We start from the raw sequence: 22,666 nt of genomic DNA on the forward strand, positions 1-22,666 counted from the left end.
ATAAGGTGATAGGTGAAGCCTGGTGGACAAGAAAGGTAAAGGACTGGAGAGGAAACAATCTGGTAGGAGAGAAGGAAGAGCACCAGGAGGGGATAGACAGGTGAGAAGAGGTAAGAAGCCAGAGTGGGGAATAGAAGAAGAGGGAAGGGGGGGGAATTTTTTTTTTAAACCAGAAGGAGGAATCGATATGCATGCCATCAGGTTGCAAGCTACTGAGACAGAATACAACAGTTGCTCCTCCACCCTGAGGGTGGCCTCTTCGTGGCACACAGATATCGATTTCCAAAACTCTATAGATTCTAGAATGGCTCCCATACTTTAGAAACAGTCAATTTTTTTTTAAAAAGGGCATAGAAAACATGGAACTACATGTCAGGAGTTTGCATGTTCTTATAACCTTATGAACTATAGATCAACTTCCCTGAAGATACTAGTGAAAATGCTGGAAGTGATTACAGGGCATACAGGAAATAATAATAGGGTAGGGAAGAGTCAGCAAGTATTTATGAAAGGGAAACATATTCAACAAATAGGTGGTATACTAGTGCTACTGCCTCAACTTCAAGAACCCAGGTTCAATCTGCATAGAGTTGGCATATTTTCCCCATGGGCTGCAGCAGGAAACACAGACTGTATTCTGTATACATACGTTGATAATGAACGTACTTTGAAGAGACAAAACAGAATCAATGGAGTTGAAAATGTGAGAAAGAGTAAGTTGTGAGGGTACCAGGAAAGAGCACTAATGGGATTGCCCTGTTGGAATCTGGCATAGATCTGACGGGTTGAATCCATATTGGTATTTGGATGAAGGAACCAAATGTAATGTATCCAAGTTTGTTGACAATACTAAGCTGAGGCTACTGTAGATTGAGAGAAGGGTGCAGAGGGCTTTAAAGAGATTGTGGACAAGCTAAGTAAAAGTGGCGAGCTCATGGCAAATGGAATTTAATGCAGAAAAGTGTGAGGTGTCCATTTTGTTTGTAAGATATAAAGAGAGATTTTAAGTAGCAAAGGATTGAAAAATGCTTGTGTAATGAGGGACCTGGTGTCTTTATATACAAACTGCTGAAGGTTAACTTCCATGTCCTGAAAACAACTAAAAAGCTAATCTGTATGAAGCCCTTTATTGCACAAAATTTTGTAAAGAAGTCTTACTGCACTTATGGCAGGACTTAAAACCTTTGCTTGGTTGTGAAGAAAGAATAAGCTTGTGATAATGTAAAGAAGGCACACCATTTAGATCCCCAAGTTGGAATCTGCCTCATCAAGGAGAGATTAAGCAAACTGATCTTGATATTTTCCTTAAAAAGGCTTTCTCAAAATAAAGGTCAGTGTCTCCACAGGACATGTGTCTCATATGACATTCAGCATAGAGATGAGAATCTTCCCCAGATGTTTGTCCTCTTTGGAACTTTTTAACCAAATACACAAAATAAGTATAGTTGGTTTATCTGTTGAAATAGTGGTAAAATAACTACACCAACACCTTAAAAACTGCACCACTAATCAGGATGCACAAGTTTAAATCCCACCAGCTAAGGGGTCCAAATTCAAATAAATATGGAACTCAAAAACCTAGTTTCTGTTACAATAATTATGAAACTACTGGATTGTTAACAATCTATCTGGGGTTCACTTGCATCTTTCAAGGATGGAAATTTGCCATCCTTCCCTGGTCTGGCCTATTTCTGACTCCAAATCCACTGGTGTAGTTGACTCTCAACTATCACCTCAGTTCAGAGACACTATACCGAAAGTATACCCAATCTTAGGATGAATTTACTCTACAAATTTGATGCTGCTTGTAGTTATGCTAACAAAACCCCCAATGTTCTGAAATGAGTAAGTTTAATTACACCTACTTTAAATGGCAAAATGCAGGTCAATACTGAACATGTTTTAAATCGAAAGGTGCAAGTTGTAGACTGAAGTTCTTAAACATGTCAAATACAGGAAATTTTCAAAAATGCACATGGCTGCTCTATTGGTTGTACATCGCTATGCAAAACTACCATAATATCTACTTGCTTTCCTAGAATTGGTTTATATTGAAAGTTGTACTTTTTTTTATATATGCAATTGGAGACACTTACATGGGACACCCCTGAAGGGTCAATCATGTACATCTGAGCACCATCATCCTTGTCATAAGACCCCATAATAAAACTATAAAGAGAAAAACATCTTGGAATAAACTTTGGTCAAAGATTTTCAACTTGATTTAAATGATCTAATTATAGTTGAAGTATTTTTGTACAGTTAAGTATGCATTTCCATATTTATCAAACATCCCATATTTCAAAACAATATTACAGCTGTTGGCCCATATTCCCCACTCTCCCACACAATGATACAATCAGTGGCTTAAATCAACTATATGAACAGAAGATAAAATTACACTTAATGGAAACATATATTAAAATTACCTGCTTCCAAACGGCCTCACTGCACTATATAACGTGTAAGCGTGGACGTACATTGCTACTCTGTCTGCCAGATGCTTTAAAGAAAGAGTAATCTTTTAATAAAATTGAAGTATAAGATTACAATACAGTGATCCAAATCAGCCCAAGTACCTCATTCCTGAGGAGAGACCTCTCAAACTATTTTCAAATACCCAGTACAATGCACTGATATTCATTTTTGCTTTAAATTAGAATGATAAACTTTAAACAGTCAGTTTTTAGCACTATTTCAGATTTCAATACAATATTTATACTTCAAGATCTGGACTTTATGTCCCATTCCATTCCAGTCTAATTTTCAGAGTATCATTTTGGCAGGAGATGAGAGATATGCAAGTCCAATCTTTTATTTCACAAATGACAAGCAAAATTGTCTTTATAAAATATATATATTCTTCATTTCTCAGGCAAATTAGGTACTTAACATAACTAATGCATTTCAAAACTGGAAAACAGTTCAATAGCCACTCAGCATTTATGTTTTTGTACCAAAAGTACATGCAAAAATTCTCTATATACTGTTGCAAGAAAAAGATTGTGAAACCTTTGCAATTACCTGGTTTTCTGCATTAACTACTCATAACATGTGGTCTGATCTTCATCCAAGTCACAATCTGCCCAAACTAATAACACACAAACAATTGTACTTTTCATGTTTTTATTGATCACATTGTTTAATCGTCCACAATCCAGGCTAGAAAAAGTACATGAACCCTTGTATTTAATAACTGTTTGAACCTCCTTTAACAGCAACAACCTCCACCAAATGTTTCACGCAGCTACTGATAGACTTACACAATGGTGAGAAGGAATTCCTCCATACAAAACTGTTTCAGCTCATCAATATTTCTGGGATACCTTGTATGAACAGTCATCCTCAGATGCCACAGCACCTCAGTTGGGTTAACGTCTGAACTCTGACTTGGCCATTCCAAAACACAAATTTTCTTCTTTTTAAACTATTCTGTTGTTGATTTACTCTTGTGTTTCAGATCATTGTCTCAATGCAACATCCAACTTCTATTAAGCTTCAGGTAACAGACCGCTACCCTGATATTCTCTTGTAAAGTGTCTTGACACAATTTTGAATTCATTGCTCCCCTCAATGATTGCAAGCTGTCCAGGCCCTGAGGCAGCAAAGCAGCCCCAAACCTTGATGCTCCTTCCACCATGCTTCACAGTTGGGATGAAGTTTTTGTGCAGGTGTGCAGTGCCCTTTTTCCTCCAAACATAGCGGTGTGCATTTCTGCCAAAAAGTTCATCTTTTTTCTCATCTGTCCATAGAACATTGTCCCAGAAGCATTGTGGATCATCCAGGTGTGGTCTTTTGCAAATTTGAGATGTGAAGCAATGTTTTTTTCTTGGAGACCAGTGGTTTACTCCGTGGTGTCTTTCCATGAACACCATTCTTATTCAGTGTTTTTCTTATGAAAAGAGAGTTTAGCAAGTTCGAAATTTCTGCAGGTCTTTTGCTGTTACCCTTGGGTTCTTTTTCATCTCCTTCAGCATTGCATATTGTGCTCTTGGTGTGATCTTTGCAGGACGCCCACTTCCAGGGAGAGCAGCAACAGTACTAAATTTCCTTCATTTGTAGACAATTTCTCTTATTGTGGACTGATGAACACTTTTCCAACTTCATGCATCTCTACTATTCTTCTTTCAAGGTTCTCTGAAAGTTGTTTTGATCGAGACATGGTGCACATAAATTGACCTTTCTTCAGAAGAGCAGGCTCTATCAGTAACGTGACTGTGTCTTTCTTATAGGGCAGGGCACCTCTACAACCCACACCTCTGATCTCATCTCATTGATTGGAACACCTGTCTCTAAATAGCATTTGTAGAAGGCATTACCCCAGAGGTTCACATACTTTTTTTAAACCTAGACCGTGATTGTTTAAATGCTGTACTTAGTATATTGACAAGAAGTTTGTGTGTTGTTAGTTTAGGCAGATTGTGTTTTTTCTATTATTGTGACTTAGATGGAGATCAGACCACATTTTATGAGTAATTAATGCAGTAAACCAGGTAACTGCAAAGGGTTCACAAATTTTTTTCTCGCAACCATAGCTGTAACAAAGGTACAAGAGATTCTGGTGTTGCTGGAAATTTTCAGCAATGTATACAAGGTTATGGAGGAACTCAGTAACTTGGGCAGCATTTATGCAGGGAAATGAACAGTTGATATTTTGAGCCAAAACTATTTTGATCAGGACTAGTGGAAAGTAAAAACACTTGCCTTGACTTAAAGCACACTTGAGAGAAAACATTGTTCATTCAATAATATTTAAGCTTTGTGTGTTAAATTGTGCAGTTCACCTGGGAGAAATTAAGAGCCATGCTAACATTACAAAGTAGATCTCATACCCTCAGTGGAATATCATATCCATAATTGGACCTAAAGTTGGAAGCTTCTTCTCTTGCAATATCAGTAAGAGATCGCGCATCTGCCAGAAGACCTGCTACTGCCTGTTGGATGAAGCAATATTAATAGCATTTAGGGTCCTAGAATCATACAGTACTACAACACAGAAACTAGCTATTCGTCCATCTAATCCATATCAAACTAATTCCACAGTTTCATCATCCCACACCTCGACCATAGCACTCCATACACCCTCCCCATCCATGTATTATCCAAGCATCTCTTAAACATTGCTATTGAACCTGCATCCACCATTTACACTAGCAGCTTGTTCCACACTCACACCACCTTCTGAATGAAGATGTTCCCCCCCCGAGCTTCCCCTTAAGTATTTCACCTTTCACTCTTAACCTATGATCTCTAAATCCAGTGTCACCCAACTTTAGTAGAAAAGCCTGCTTGCATTTACCCTATCTACAGCCATCAATTTTGTATACCTCTATCAAATCTCCCCACATTCCACTGTACTCCAGGAAATTAAATCCTAACCTACTCAACTTTTTCCTATAACATAGACCCTCAAGTCTCATCAACATCCTTGTGAATTTCCTTTGTAGTCTTTCAATCTTATTGAGATTTTTTCTATAGAAAGATGACTAGAACTGCACACAATACTCCAAATTTGGCCTCACCAACATCTTATACAACTTTAACATAAAATCTCAATAGTCTGATTTATGAAGGACAATGTGCCAAAAGCTCTCTTTATGACCTTATCTACCTATGAGACCACTTCCAAGTAATTATGCACATGTATACCAAAATCTTTTGTTCTACCACAGATGTCAGTGCCCTTGTGTTTACTATGTCCTACCCTGGTTATCCTCCCAAAATGCAACACCTCACACTTGTCTACATTAAACTCCATCTGGCACTTCTAAGCCCATTTTTCCAGCTAGTCCATTTCCCACTAAAAGCATTGATACCCTTCCTTGCTATCCACTACACCCCCAATCTTGGCGTCATCCATACATTTCACAGAAACATAGAAAACTTACAGCACAATAGAGGCCCTTCGATCCACAAAGCTGTGCCGAACATGTTCTTACCTTAGAAATTACCTAGTGTTACCCATAGCTTCTATTTTCCTGAGCTCCATGTACCTGTCCAAGAGTCTCTTAAAAGACCCCATTGTATCCACCTCCACCATCGTTGCTGGCAGCCCATTCCGCGCACTCACCACTCTCTGCGTAAAAAAATTACCCCTGACATCTCCTTTGTGCCCACTTCCAAGCACCTTAAAACTGTGCCCTCTCGTGTTGGCTATTTCAGCCCCAGGAAAAAGCATCTGACTATCCACACGATCAATGCCTCTCATCATCTTATACACCTCTTTCAGGTCACCTCTCATCCTCTGTTGCTCCAAGGAAAAAAGGCCGAGTTCACTCAACCTATTCTCTTAAGACATGCTCCCCAATCCAGGCAACATTCTTGCAAGCATTCTTCCTGTAGTGAGGTGACCAGAACTGAGCACAGTTCTCCAAGTGGGATCTGACCAGGGTCCTATATAGCTGCAACATTACCTCTCGGCTCCTAAACTCAATCCCACAATTGATGAAGGCCAATACACCGTACGCCTTCTTAACCAAAGAGTCAACCTGCGCAGCAGCTTTGCGTGTCCTATGGACTTGGACCCCAAGATCCCTCTGATCCTCCACACTGCCAAGAGTCTTACCATTCATACTATATTCTGTCATCATGTTTGACCTACCAAAATGAACCACCTCACACTTATCCGGGTTGAACTCCATCTGCCACTTCTCAGCCCAGTTTTGCATCCTATCAATGTCCCACTGTAACCTCTGACAGCTCTCCACACTATCCAATACACCCCCAACCTTTGTGTCATCAAAAAATTTAATAACCCATCTCTCCACTTCCTCATCCAAGTCATTTATAAAAATCACAAAGAGTAGGGGGTCCCAGAACAGATCCCTGAGGCACACCATTGGTCACTGACCTCCATGCAGAATATGACCCGTCTACAACCACTCTTTGCCTTCTGTTGGGCAAGCCAGTTCTGGATCCACAAAGCAATGTCCCCTTTGATCCCATGCCTCCTTACTTTCTCAATAAGCCTTGCATGGGGTACCTTGTCAAATGCCTTGCTGAAATCCATATACACTACATCTACTGCTCTACCTTCATCAATGTGTTTAGTCACATCCTCAAAAAATTCAATCAGGCTCGTAAGGCACGACCAGCCTTTCACAAAGCCATACTGACTATTTCTAATCATATTATGCCTCTGCAAATGTTCATAAATCCTGCCTCTCAGGATCTTCTCCATCAACATACCAACCACTGAAGTAAGACTCACTGGTCTATAATTTCCTGGGCTATCTCTACTCCCTTTCTTGAATAATGGAAGAATATCCGCAACCCTCCAATCCTCCAGAACCTCTCCCATCCCCACTGATGATGCAAAGATCATTGCCAGAGGCTCAGCAATCTCCTTCCTCACCTCATACAGTAGCCTGGGGTACACCTCATCCAGTCCCGATGACTTATCCAACTTGATGCTTTCCAAAAGCTCCAGCACATTCTCTTTCTTAATATCTACATGCTCAAGCTTTTCAGTCTGCTGTAAGTCATTCCTACAATCACCAAGATAATTTTCTGTAGTGAATACTGAAGCAAAGTACTCATTAGGTACCTCTGCTTTCTCCTCCAGTTCCATACACACTTTTCCACTGACACACTTGATTGGTCCTATTCTCTCACGTCTTATCCTCTTGCTCTTGTAGAATGTCCTGGGGTTTTCCTTAATCCTGTCTGCCAAGGCCTTCTCATGGCCCCTTCTGGCTCTAATTTCTTTCTTAAACTCCTTCCCTCTAGCCTTATAATCTTCTAGATCTCTGTCATTAGCTAGTTTTTTGAACCTTTCATAAGCTCTTCTTTTCTTCTTGACGAGATTTACAACAGCCTTTGTACACTATGGTTCCTGTACCCTACCATCCTTTCCCTGTCTCATTTGAACGTACCTATGCAGAACGCCACGCAAATATCCCATGAACATTTTCCACATTTCTTCCGTACGTTTCCCTGAGAACATCTGTTCTCAACTTATGCTTCCAAGTTCCTGCCTGATAGACTCGCATTTCCCCTTACTCCAATTAAACGTTTTCCTAACTTGTCTGTTCCTATCCCTCTCCAATGCTATGGTAAAGGAGATAGAATTGTGATCACTATCTCCAAAATGCTCTCCCATTGAGAGATCTGACACCTGACCAGGTTCATTTCCCGGTACCAGATCAAGTACAGGCTCTCCTCTTGTAAGCTTATCTACATATTGTGTCAAGAAACCTTCCCTGAACACACCTAACAAACTCCACCCCATCAAAACCCCTCGCTCCAGGGAGATGCCAATCAATATTTGGGAAATTAAAATCTCCCACCACGGCAACCCTATTATTATTACACCTTTCCCGTATCTGTCTCCCTATCTACTCCTCGTTGTCCCTGCTACTATTGGGTGGTCTTTAAAAGAAAACACCTAGTGGAGTTACTGATCTCTTCCTGTTCCTAACTTCCACCCACAGACTCTGTAGACGATCCCTCCATGTCTTCCCCCTTTTCTGCAGCCGTGACACTGTCTCTGATCAACAGTGCCACGCCCCCACCTCTTTTGTCCCCCCTCCCTGCCCTTTCTGAAACATCTAAAGCCTGGCACATGAAGTAACCATCCCTGTCCCTGAGCCATCCAAGTCTCTGTAATGGCCACAACATCATGGCTCCAAATACTGATCCACGCTCTAAGCTCATCCGCTTTGTTCATAATACTCCTTGCATTAAAATAGACACATCTCAAACCATTGGTCTGAGCGCGTCCCTTCTCTATCACCTACCTATCCTCCCTCTCGCACTGTCTCCAAGCTTTCTCTGTTTTTGGAGCCAACTGCCTCTTCCTCCACCTCTTTAGTTTGGTTCCCAGCCCCCAGCAATCCTAGTTTAAACTCTCCCTAACGGCCTTAGCAAACCTCCCTGCCAGGATAATGGTCCCCCTGGGATTCAAGTGTAACCTGTCCTTTTTGTACAGGTCATTCTTGCCCCAAAAGAGGTCCCAATGATTCAGAAATCTGAATTCATGATCCACTTTGCCACATTACCATCCAAATCATTCAAATAGATGACAACGAAGGACACAGCACTCATACTTGCAGCGCACCACTAGTAACAGGCCTCCAGTCAGAGAGGCAACAACTACCATCACTCTCTGCCTTCTCCCGATAATCCAATTTACTCCTTCATCCTGAATACCAAGCCAATGAACCTTCTGGACCAGCCTCCCATTTGGAACTTTGTCAAAGGACTTCCTAAAGTCCATGTCGATAACATCCATTGTCTTTCTTTCACCAACTTTCCTGGTAACCTCCTTGAAAAACTCTCAAGTTTGGTTAGATATGATGTACCATGCACAAAGCCATGCTGACTGCCTCTAATCAGTCCCTCCTATACAAATACTTATATATTCTATCCCTAAGAATATTTTCCAATAATTTACCCACTACTGACCAGCCTCTAACTTCCCGATTTATTCTTACAGACTTTCATGAATAACATAATATTAGCTATCCTGCAGTCCTCCAGCACCTCACCTTAGCTAAGGATGCTTTAAGTACGCCTGCAGGGGCCGCTGCAGTTTCTGCACAAGGTCCAAAGGGATACCTTGTCAAGCCCTGAAGATGTATCCACTCTGATTTGCTTCAAGATATCAAGCACCTAATTTTCTGTAATCCAGACTTCACTGCTGTTTTACTTCAGATTGTCTGTCCCCCAAGTAAATACAAATGCAAGAAGAGCATTTAAGATCTCCCTCATCTCCTTCGGCTCCATCCACAAATGACCACGCTGATCTTCAAGTGGACCAATTCTGTCCCTTGCTATCCTTTTGGTCTTAATACATCTGTAGAAGCCCTTGAGATTCTACTCAACGTTCCACTTTTGAAAGTTTTCCCCACTTACCAAGCATTGTTTTGCCAGAAAACAACCTGTTCCAATCCACACCTGCCAGAACCTTTCTGTTATCATCAAAATTGGCCGTTCTCCAATTTAGGATGTCAACCTGAGACCAGTCTCATCCTTCTCTATGATTATCTTGAAATGACGGAATTCGAAATTATGATTACTAGATTCAAAGTGTTCCTCTACAGATAGAGAACAGGAGATCCAGTATCACCTTCTCTCTAGTTGGCACCTCTACATTTTGATTTAAAAAACTATCCTGAACACATCTGACAAACTCTATCCCATGCAGTTCTTTTACAACATGAGAATCCCAGTCTATGTGGAAAGTTAAAATCACCTAATATCACAATCTTATCTTTTGCAACTGTCTGTAATCTCTACTACAGCCGGCCCTCCTTATCTGCGAGTTCTGCACGCGCGAATTCAACCAACCGCGAATCGAGAAAACCCAGAAGTGCTCCTCCAGAACTTCTTGTTCAAACATGTACAGACTTTTTTTTCTTGTCATTATTCCCTAAACAATGCAGTATACAAACTATTTTACATAGCATTTACATTGTATTAGGTATTATAAATAATCTAGAGATGATTTAAAATATACGGGAGGACCTGCGTAGGTTATCATGGATCGGGATCGGAAAAAAAACGGAAGTTCTCTTACTAAGTAAGAGAACAGGTATATCCGGTATTATTTAGTGTCAGTTAGTCAAACGGTTGTCTTGGTATAGTATATATTTTACCTTTCTATGCATATAAAACACTTATATGTTTCAGCGCTGGGCTCAGGAACAGAAATTCCCGAGTTCGATCCAGTGACAGACCACTCCCGAGCGCACTCTCCATCCATGCTGGGTTGATGTGGAGGATCAAAAACCCAAAACCCCAAAACCCAATAATTAAACCACTGCGTTGCTTAGTAATAATTGTAGCTTTAATCCGGCAGGGCCTTTCTCACTTTATCCTTTAAAATTGTTCTGATCGTTGACCGACTGTAGTCTAACGCTTTTCAAATGACTGTTGGCGTTTCACCTCTTTCTGATCGCTTTATTATTTCCACTATATTGTAAATCGCGATCGTGATTATTTTCATGAACAGGAACACTGCGGATTCAGAGCTCTGCCGCCGGGTCCTAATGTCCACCGCACTGAAACAGTTTAAATAAGGTCCGGGGATCCGCTGGGTCCTAAGGTCCACCGCATTTAGACAGGTTGACTATGGGACTTGAGCATCCGTGTTTTTTGGTATCCGTGAGGGGTCCCAGAACCAATCCCTCACAGATAAGGAGGGCCGACTGTAATTTGATCCTCTAAATTCCACTGACTATTGCATGGTCTACAATATAATCACATTAACATGATCATCCCTTTGTTATTTCTCAGTTCCCCCCATATAGCTTCAGTAGACAAGGCCTCCAATCTGTCCTTTCTGGGCACTCCCGTGACATTTTCCCTGACTAGTAAATGCCATCCCACCTCCTCTCTATCATATCTAAAACAACAGAACCATGGAACATTGAGCTGCCAGTGCTGGCCCTTCTTGCAACCAAATCTCTCTAATGGCTAAAATATCATAATTCCACATGCTGATCCATGTTCTAAGCCTATTTGCCTTTCCTACAATACCCCCTGCATTAAAATAGATGCAACTCCAGCCATGCTTAATCTTTTGGTTCCTGTCTTTGGTGTAGGTTTAACATCTACTTTTCCCACAACCATTCCACTATGTTGCCCATGTTTCATTCCACATTACAGACTAACATAATGTTACCTAATGCCAACCAACAAAAATTCTAGATTGCTTATCTGCTAAACTTGTTCAATATGCAATACTGCATTAAAGGACGTTTCATCCGGGTTATATACTGGGAAAACAAAATGTTTTCAGTCTCTAACTATGCATATTGTGCTTTTCCACATAAATTATTTAAAACTAAGCCAATTTACCAATCTTTGTGTCATATCTCATTTTGCGTTGAGTTTCAAACCTCATCCTCACTATCAATGAGGCAATTTATTTTCATCTCCCTAACACTGTTGAGCTCAGATGCAACTGAAACCCTAGTCAGTGCCTCATTTGTGAAAACACTCTTGCCTGGCATGCTTTACTCTATTGTTAACTTGAGGAAATTAAAACATCCACTACAAGTTTTGTTCACACTTCACCATTGAATTTGGCAATTCCTACCAGTCTCCCATTCATTTCAAAATTCTGAACCTTGCTTTCAAATTTCACCATAGTCTTGCACACCATCCAGCAGTCTGTCATACACGTGCAGCTAACATTAACCTCAATAGTGTTCACCATTTTAAAATTCTGGCACTGTTCGTAAATATGCTTTTGCCTGTCACTTTAATTCTCCTCTAAAATATACATCGCTCATTCTTCCTTTAATAGTCTTTAAGACCAACCTCATTCAACAGCCATTTGCCCTATTATTTGTTCGTGACTGGTTGGCAATGTTTTGTTCAATAACATTATGAAACATTGGGATATTATTGCAACATTAAAAGTACTATTTTTAAGGAAGTTTTTAAAAAAATCTTACCATTCCTACATGACGATCAATATTAAAAATACGCTTGTTAGCGCCCTGTTCATATAGTTTAGAAAGAATCAGTTTCTCTACTCCAAAGACAACTCCATCTTTACATCTTATCCCAATGGCTGTGCTGTGCAATCAACAAAACAGGACAAAAACAGATTAAAGTATGAGATCACAAATGTGTGTGTGCTCTTTCATTTTAAAAGGAAACATTACTCCTAATTTAACATCAACTCTAATCTATCAACCAAATATTTAGAAATTTAACAAGGTGAAAATCAAGACTTTGACAACTTTCATCATATAGAATGAACATAATTAAGTACTTGTATCAAATTTAGCAGACAACAAAGTGGCTTAAAACTTTTGCAGGGATGCAATGATATTAAACTGCCAAAAGATTGAAGTTAATTAGGTATTGAATTCATTCCAAGATTCACATTCTTGGTTAAAATACAGAATTTAATATGCAGCAACAGCATATTGTGTGGTCTCTCACTTCTCCATAGTTAAAACAACAGCCACTTGTAAAAAGTAACACTATTGGAACAATGCCCTAACAAGACATCAACACTCAGAAATAAAACTGAAATTAGCTAACCTTTGGTAAAGCTTATGAAAGTGTTGCTAAATCTCAAGAATTCCTTACCTGCTGTTTTCAACAGCTTTCATTGCATATTCAACCTGGAAAACTCGTCCATCAGGAGAAAACGTTGATGCTGACAAATCATACTGAAAATTAAAAAAAAACAACTTGTATAGCAAACTATCAAAATGATCTCTTCAGATTCAAGTATTACAAAATGTTTACATAGAATATTAGGACAGAAGCCAACCACATAGGCCACTGAGAATTCCCTTAGATGAACTGTCTCAACTAAAGGCTATATGCTAAGTGCCTCAATTACTTAAATTAGTAGGTGCCACAATTTAACAAATGAATAAAAAAATCATCTCCTTTTTCCCTGGCTTTGGATTTTAACCTCATGGAAATCATCACATCTATTCAATTAAATATTTTAAGACTTTTCACATCATCCGTCTCTTACTGTAGGAATGAAAAAGGCCCAACATATGCAATCTTTCCCAATAGCTGAATTTTCTCTCACTCACTCTTGCTGCATTTTAAGACTTTATTTGTGCACTTTCTTCCTTGCTTCTATGCCCTGTCTGCACTTAAAGGCATTGCTTGTTCTTCCTACCAAAATCTACCACTTCAAAGTTACTTAACTGCTCAGTTCTAAACTTATTTTATTGAATTACATAACTCTTCCTCAGTAGCCAAGTTTAGTATTGTCTACATATTTTGATATCATTTTTCTGTAAGTTCAACAGTGGTGCCAAGATCATAACGAAATAGTGCTTTTTAAAATCATTCTCCAACATGATTTAATGTTACTGTCCACTTTCTATTTAGGCCAAATTGCTATCCATTCAGCTGTAATCCCAATTTTACATACCTTTATCTGTCAAACCAGGCTTTTTGAAACTCAACTACATGGCAGATACTGATTTATGTTTATTCTGTCATTTCTCCGAAATAATTCCATTAGCTTAAGTATCTCTTTATTATTTGAAATCCATTCAGCCTCCCCCTCTCACCCCCATTGATGTACTTTCGGCTGCTAGTTAAATCTGGTATTCACTCTATATTCAAAAGCATTTTAACAAAATGACATATAGATTACTAGTTTATAGCTTCCAACCCTCTTCTTCTAAATAAGCTAACAAACAGAAATAAAAATGCTGTGGTAGTAAAAAAACAAAACAGGAAACACCAAAAAAAAATCAGATCAAACAGCATCTATGGAGAAAGAAATCAAGTGAACATTTCATTGTCAAAGTCCTTTCATTAAAAATCAGCAAACTACCCAGTCCTCTGGAATTATTCTAAAAGGCCATGCTTAAAAATATAAACTAGTGTTTCTAACTCATCCCTAGTTTAAGTATTCATGAATGCATGCCATCAGCCCTTAAGGGGTTATCTTTTCAATTTACAGGTTTGTCTATTTTTTCCTACCTTTCTATCCCTTTTTTCAGTCTGCAAAATTATCTTTTAAAAAAAACTGTAGCAATTACTGCACATTTCTTTCACAAGGACTGCTAGTAGACTTTCCTTTTCTCCTTTAGTATTTCTTAGTATGAGGCTATGTACTCTGGTAAGATAGGGACACAGCTGTCCTAGCATGTGAAGTCAGCTCCAATGGACTGGGCAGATGAGATCTACAGTGAGATGCAATGGTCAGGAAGGTGGTTCCGCAGTGCTCCATGGACAGCAAAAGACATGATGAAGCACAGAAGTAGTCATGGTCATCTACTGCAACCAAGGAAGATGCCAGGTCATACCACTGAACCCAGACCTTCAAGGTCAAGAGAATGAAACTATCCCAATACAACAGCTTTTCCACTTTTCCCCACATAGGTTCCTTGTCATCATCTGACACGATGAACAACCACCTTAGTTTTAGTTTAGTTTTTTCTTTAAACATTCATTCATGGTAACCCAATATTTAATTTGTTATAGACTTTAGCAAAATGCACTTTACTTGGTCCGTAACTATTCAGATCCCCATCATCTTCGTCTTGTTTCTTTAAGCCTTTATCCTATTTTATCTTAAGATCTATCCAGTAAGAATAAACCCAATCTCTCCTTATGACTATAGCCTTCCATTTCAGACAAAATCCCAAAAAAACTTTTACACACACTATGTTCTTCCTGTAGTGTGGCCACTAAAACGGTGAACATTACATTCACTGTTTGGGGAACAGATTAGTTCAGGTGAAGTGTAGCTACTTCCTTTGCCTCTCAACTCCAAACAGCATAAAATGTGCACCAAATTACTACCAATGGTATAGATCCTTCCTGCAATAGGCAAGAAACAGAATCCACTATTCCTAAAATCATCGCTTTGGGCAAATGCTAAAATCACTTTCCACTTCTGACAATTTTTGTGCAAGCTCCTGGTATTAAAATTTGGGTCAGAATTAAATTTAGGAGGATCTCTTCCCTAGGTAAATGACCAGATGTGGAGGTTCCAATGTGCAGTATCAAAAGAGGCTGCAGAGGGTTGTAGATTCAGCCAACTTTACCATGGGCACAACACTCCTCACCATCGAAGACATCTTCAAAGGTTGCTGCCTCAAGACGATGGCGTTCATCACCATCTGGGTCATGCTCGCTTCTCATTATACCATCAGAGGTGAGGAATGGGATCCACATTCAACGTTCTAGAAACAACCTCTTCCCCTCAACCATCAGATTTCTGAATGGTTCATGAACACAAACTTGCTATTCCTTTTTTGCACTATTTATTGTAACTTTCAGTAATTTTCATGTACTGTACTGCTGCAGCTCAATGACAAATTTCATGACATAAGCCAGTGATAATCAACCTGATTCCAAGATACTTAAGTATTTGCATATTATAATTTTCAGACTGTGCCATGAATTTCTATGTTACCTACCAGTTTCCTTTCTTTTCACAGGGACTGAAGGTCATTTGATTCCATTCCAGTTTTATGGGCATAGAAATAACTGACAAGGCCTACATGGAACACACATCAAAGTTGCTGGTGACCGCAGCAGGCCAGACAGCATCTCTAGGAAGAGGTACAGTCGACATTTCGGGCCGAGACCCTTCGTCAGGACTAACTGAAGGAAGAGCTAGTAAGAGATTTGAAAGTGGAAGGGGGAGGGGGAGATCCAAAATGATGGAAGGAGACAGGAGGGGGAGGGATGGAGCCAAGAGCTGGACAGGTGATTGGCAAAAGGGATATGAGAGGATCATGGGACAGGAGGCCCAGGGAGAAGGAAAAGGCGGAAGGGTGGAAAAAAAACGAGGATGCCTACACGGAATGGGCAGCCCCTGCCAAAAATAGGGGCAAGTGTCTGTTGGAGAGGATGGATGACTGGGTCAATGGGAGATATTACATTTCTTCACCAGGTTTTCGTGTTCTTAACGAAAAGACTCAAGGTTATCAATGTTCATTTATCATTTGTAATCACTCATGGGCCAAACATTGCTTTAAGTAAGAAAGATATTACATTTCCAAAGAGCCTACAAAAACATCCTTGAAGTGTTTTTTGTCTTCCTAGTGACATCTAGCTGTGCTGGAGTATCCAATTTAGAAGTCTAGTATCAGTCAGCAGAAGATTTAGCTCACCAACCAGAACTGAATGAATGGAAATAGAGCTTTCCTCTGTGAAACTCACACAAAATGCTGGACGAACTCAGCAGGCCAGGCAGTATCTATGGAAAAGTGTACAGTCGACATTTCGAGCCGAGACTCTTCAGCAAGTGTCCCATGAGGGAGCTGACCGAGTTTACAATTTTCTGCCGGTTTCTCTGATCCAGTGCCATGGCCCCTCCATACCAGACAGTGATACAATCAGTTAGAATGCTTTACACAGTACAGTTATAGAAATTTGTGAGTGTCTATGGTTACCTACCAAGTCTCCTCAAACTCCTAATGAAACATGGCTGTTGTCATGCCTTCTTTGTTGCTGCATCGATATGTTGGACCCAGGATAGATCCTCAGAGGTGTTTATTTATTTAATTTAGAGCAGGGGTTCTTAACAGGGGGGGTCTGTGGATAGATTCTGGAAGCCCATGAATTTTAATGGAGAAAAATTTTACATCTTTACTTTCACTAACCTCTAACCAAGGGCAGAAGTTTCACATTTTCTGAAAGAAAAAGAAAACCCACTCTTGGAACAGTTTGGAAAAAAAAAGGACTGTATCCATGGGTTGGCTTACCTGGCAGATATTTTTAACCATGGGAAAGAAATAAATCTGTCAATTCAAGGTCGTGAAGTCACCATTATCAATGCTACTGAAAAATTACAATCTTCCTTGTCTAGCTGCCAATATGGAAGCAGACAGTAGAGGCTAACACTTTGCAAACTTTGAAATGCTGGAGAAGTGCTTTACCAAGATAAGAGATGAGAAACAAAATTCTCTGTCAATTTCTTAGAAGCGAGACATCTGTGAACACCTGGAAACACTTTAGAACTATTTCAAAAGTTATTTCCATCTTGATGGCATTAAAGTTCAACCACGGATCCGCAATCCTTTTCTTTCTGATATAAATGTATCGACAATGTTAATCTAGCCAAAGGTGACGTCATTGATTTTAGGACAAAACAAAACTTCTTGCAGTTTAACTCAAAGAGCCTTCAAAAATTCTGGTGTTCCTTGAGAGAAGTCTATCTTCACCTTGTAAATATGACATGCAAGTTGCTTTGTCAAAGATCACCTCACAGTTTATTGCTCTTATTAAACTAATAACTTCACACTGATAAGTCTTTAAAATTTAAAATTTAAACTTGCCTATATTTTAAAATGTAGTCTTGTTATTTAATGTGTAACTAAAGCACATATCTTACTATCACAAATTTATTTTTTTTAATATTTTGAGAATACGGTGGAGGAGACTTCTATCCTCGTCATATGGGATGCCTTTAAAGCTTATATTAGAGGACAAATCATTTCTTACACTGCAAATGTTAGAAAAAAGCTAATAAAGAGAGAATTAATTTAGCCAATCAGCTGAAACAATTAGATGAAGAATATGCTTTGACTTTTTTTTTCACCAGCAACTTTGATGTGTGTTGTTTGACTTTAGATCCTGTTTTATATAAAAGATGGGTTGAAATTAAAACTAAATATGATTTTTTAATTAACATACCCTATTGAAACTCAACTCCTAAAGGATAAAAGTCAATTTTATATTCATGGAGATAATACAGGTAAATTATTGGCTAACCAAATTAAAACTCCTAGTGCTAAACGACAGATTAAAGAAATTTATAAAGCTAACGGTATTAGGACAACTGATTATTTAGAAATAAATGATACTTTTAGAGAATATTATTCCAAACTTTATAGTTCTGATCTTCTTAAAGATAATACTGTAATGGATAATTTTTTAGACCAAATAAATATCCCTACGCTTTCAGTTGATGACCGAAAACAGCTGGATCAATGTATTTCTCATGAAAATATAGCCAAGGCTGTACGTTCACTGCATTCAGGGAAAGCTTCCGGTCCTGACGGATTTTCTGGAGAATTTTATAAGGCTTTTTCTTCTTTGCTTATACCTCATTTATATTCAGTTTTTTCAGATTCTTTTAAGTCAGGTAGGTTGCTGCAATCTTTTATGAAGCTTCTATTTCACTTATCCTTAAAAAAAAATAAGAACCCAACTGAATGTTCTTCATACAGACCAATTTCCTTACTTAATGTTGATGCTAAAATTTTATCTAAAGTTCTGGCCCGTAGGATGGAAAATATCTTACCATCTATCATTTCTGATGATCAGACTGGTTTAATTAAAAACCAATATTCTCATTTTAATATTCGTCGACTATTAAATGTTATTTATTCTTCCTCTTAAGGAGATATCGGAGTGTGTGATATCCTTAGACGCTGAGAAGGCTTTTGATCGGGTTGAATGGCATTATTTATTTAAAATCCTAGAAAAATTTAATTTTGGGTCCAACTTTAAATTACTGTATTTATCCCCTTTTGCTCAGGTTCTTACTAATTCTCAGAATTCTAAACCATTTAAACTTCAACATGGAACCAGACAAGGTTGCACTTTAAGTCCTTTGCTTTTTGACCTGGCTTTAGAACCTTTAGCTATTGCTTTTTGAGAATCTAATGATATCACTGGTATTTAACGGAAGGGTACTATCCACAAAGTTTCACTTTATGCGGATGATATTGCTTTACATTTCTAATGTCGAAACTTCATTAACCTTCTGTGCTTTTATTTTACTATCTTGTTTCAGTCAATTTTCTGGATATAAACTGAACCTACACAAGAGTGAACTTTTTCCTTTGAATAATTTGCTATTAACTGATATTAACCTTCCTTTTAAAATTGTAAGAAACCTTATTTGGGTGTAACAATTACTAAGAATTATAAATACTTATTTAAAGAAAATTTTCTTACTTTATTAAATTATATAAAAAGAACATTATCAAGTTGGTCACCCCTCTTGTTATCATTGATTGGTCGAATTAATTCTATTAAAATGAATGTTTTACCTAAATTTATATACCTCTTTCAGGCATTACCCGTCTTTATTCCTAAATCCTTTTCTGACTCTCTGGACTCTATTTTATCCTCCTACATATGGAAAAATAAACATCCTCGATTAAATAAAGTCCATCTCCAGAAAGTTAACAAGAATGGAGGTTTAGGTTTTATTACTGGGCAGCTAATATACGGAATCTCACGTTTTGGTTTTTTTTTAAAAGTGTGTCATACCAGACATTCAGCCATTCTTGTCTGGCATGTGGTGTCAGGGTCACGTTATGAACATTCCTGACACGACCCCCATGTTTTTTTACGAGGTCAAGCGGCTAGCTCGACACTCAACCCAGCACGGATGAAAAGCGTGCTCGGGGGTGGCCCGACCTGGATTCGAACTCGGGAACCTTTGCTCCCGAGTCCAGAGCTGATTTCACTGCAGTTATACTATATTAATCACGAGGACTGTCCCAGGTGGGTTTCTTCAGAAGCTAATTCGGTTAATAAATTTTCTATCATCTCCCTTTTGGGATCTTCACTTCCTTTATCCTTAAGTAAGAACTGAAAATGTGGTAGTCAAACATACTTTGAGGATTTGGATACAATTTAGAAACATTTTGGTTTATTGGGATTTTCCCTTTCTAGTCCCATTTTAAAAAATTTTTTTTTTAAGCCTTCTATGGCTGATGTAGTTTTTAAACAATGGGAAAGATTGGGCATTACATGTTTCCGGGATTTGTTTGTGGGAGGAAATCTTTCTTCGTTCGAACAATTGTCAACTAAATATAATTTACTAAAAACCCTTTTTTTTTGGTACTTACATATTAGGGATTTTCTGCGATCTCATATACGTATTAGATGAAATTCTTAATATGCAATCATTCTATAATAGTTCAATATCCAGTATTTATGATATGTTGTTGGGAATGAGAAATTATTCTTTAGACAAAATTAAAAATCTTTCGGAACAAGACTTACAGCCCTCAATTTCTGAAGAAACTTGGAATGAGATTTTTAAATCGATTAATACTTCATCGTTATGTCCTCGTCATTCCCTCCTACAATTTAAAGTGGTTCATAGGGCTTATATGACCAAGGATAAGTTATCTCATTTTTATATGGATATATCTCCCTACTGTGATAGATGTAACAATGGAGAAGCTTCATTTATTCATATGTTTTAGACATGTCCAAGTCTTGGAAAATATTGGAAGGAAGTATTCCAAACTTTTTCTGTACTCTTTAAAGTAAATTTTAAGCCTAATCCTTTGACTGCCCTATTTGGTGTTGCTGGAAGGAAAGATATCATTTTGAAGACATCTGATCTGCACATTCTGGCTTTTATCTCTCTTATGGATAGAAGGGCACTTTTGTCTAAATGGAAGGATGCTGTTCTGCCTAATCATGCTCAGTGGTTACAAGATGTTATGGCCTTTTTAAAATTATTTTCATAATCTTTGACTTCTTGTTAAAGTACAGAAGTTGGTTATTAGTATATTTTATTATCTGATAAGTTCTTTTTTTCTTTTTTCCCCCAAACAGCTTCGACTTTGGTAGTGGGTGTAGATTTTTTAAAAAATAAAATTGTTTATATTCTAATACACTAATTAATCTAATCTATATGAATATAGAGTAAGGAGTTCGTTAATGTGATTCAATATACTGTACCTGGTATTATTATATTTTTTCTTTTGTTTTATAATATGTATTCTCTTGGACTCTGTACAGGTGCCCCTCGCTTTTTGAATGCTCGCTTTACGAAACCTCACTGTTACGAAAGACCTACATTAGTACCCTGTTTTCGCTTTCAGAAGGTGTTTTCACTGTTACAAAAAAAAATCAGTGCGCGATAAAAGGCAGCCCGCGCCCTGAGCAGCCGCTCTCCCCGGATTCGGAACTGCATTCTCGCCGGCATTGCTTAAACACATGCCTGTGAGCAGTCGTTTGCAAGATGAGTTCTATGGTATTGAAAAAGCCTAAAAGAGATCATAAGGGTGTTACACTTAGCGTAAGACTAGACATAATTAAGCATTTCGATCGTGGTGAACGAAGTAAGGACAAAGTGAGTGTGGCTTGTGGAAGTTGACGAAGATGATGTTGAAGAGGTTTTGGCATCCCATGACCAAGATCTGATAGATGAAGAGCTGATGCAATTGGAAGAAAAAAGGATAACAATCGAAACCGAATGAGTAATGATAAAGTATGACTTTAATTTTGAAAGGGTACGTCGGTTTAGGGGATATTTGCAGGATGGTTTGAGTCCTTACAAAGAACTGCATGATAGAAAAATGCGCGAGGCTCAGCAGTCAAGCAAGCCTTCCACATCAGCCACAGCAGACACCGCACCTCGACCTTCGACATTGAGGCAGTCATAGGAGAAGATGAGCTGCCTGCTCTAATGGAAACAGACGATGACGAGATGACACCCCAGTATCCCACCACCCCAACTCCCAGGCCACGGAGAGATACTGATCCGCGGAGAATGCAAAGGTAGCCGGGAGGCACACAGCACATCTTTAAGAAAAAAGCCGAAATAAACATGCTAATTAGGTGCCGCCCGACATGTAATTGTCGGCCCAGATCAGAGACGGCGCAATCCTGTTATTTGGTATGATTTGGCAGCTTCATAGCTTAAAGGTTACTGGAGAGTGCTTGCGTCGTGTTTCTGCCGAGAGTGTTTGCGTGAGATTTTCTGCCGATGGCGCTTGCGTGAGATTTTCTGCCGACGGCGCTTGCGTGAGATTTTCTGCCGACGGCGCTTGCGTGAGATTTTCTGCCGACGGCGCTTGCGTGAGATTTTCGCTACGGAGAACAGTTCAGTAATGATTGTGGAAAAGTATTTCTACTTTATATAGGCTGTGTAATTATCATATCATTCCTGCTTTTACTAAATGTTACTGTTATTTTAGGTTTTATGTGTTATTTGGCATGATTTGGTAGGTTATTTTTGGGTCCGCAAATGCTCACAAAATTTTCCCATATAAATAAATGGTAATTGCTTCTTTGCTTTACGACATTTCGGCTTACGAACCGTTTCATAGGAACGCTCTACCTTCAGATGGCAGGGGAAACCTGTATTCCTAAAATCAATAAAAATATTGAAAAAAGAAAAGATGTTGTTACTCATATTTCAATATAATTGATTTCTTTTGTATCCTATATATTTATTTGATATATTTAAATACATTACTCTGAGAAGGGGCCCATGGCATAAAAAAGGTTAAGA

The 22,666-nt window shown here is 38.7% G+C and overlaps 1 protein-coding gene across 1 annotated transcript in view; it reads right to left on the bottom strand.

The window, feature by feature from the left end:
• psma3 (proteasome 20S subunit alpha 3) overlaps positions 1-22,666 on the bottom strand; it is a 36,585-nt gene that overhangs the window by 11,485 nt on the left and 2,434 nt on the right. Inside the window, exons 2-6 of the mRNA XM_072268073.1 lie at positions 13,051-13,133; positions 12,405-12,528; positions 4,833-4,934; positions 2,430-2,503; positions 2,097-2,169 (exon numbers count right to left, since the gene is read on the bottom strand). Of these exons, the coding sequence (XP_072124174.1) occupies positions 2,097-2,169; positions 2,430-2,503; positions 4,833-4,934; positions 12,405-12,528; positions 13,051-13,133 (456 nt within the window). The remainder of the gene's footprint in view (positions 1-2,096; positions 2,170-2,429; positions 2,504-4,832; positions 4,935-12,404; positions 12,529-13,050; positions 13,134-22,666) is intronic.

Source organism: Mobula birostris, chromosome 1 (assembly GCF_030028105.1).
Source record: "Mobula birostris isolate sMobBir1 chromosome 1, sMobBir1.hap1, whole genome shotgun sequence".
Lineage (NCBI taxonomy): Eukaryota > Metazoa > Chordata > Chondrichthyes > Myliobatiformes > Myliobatidae > Mobula > Mobula birostris.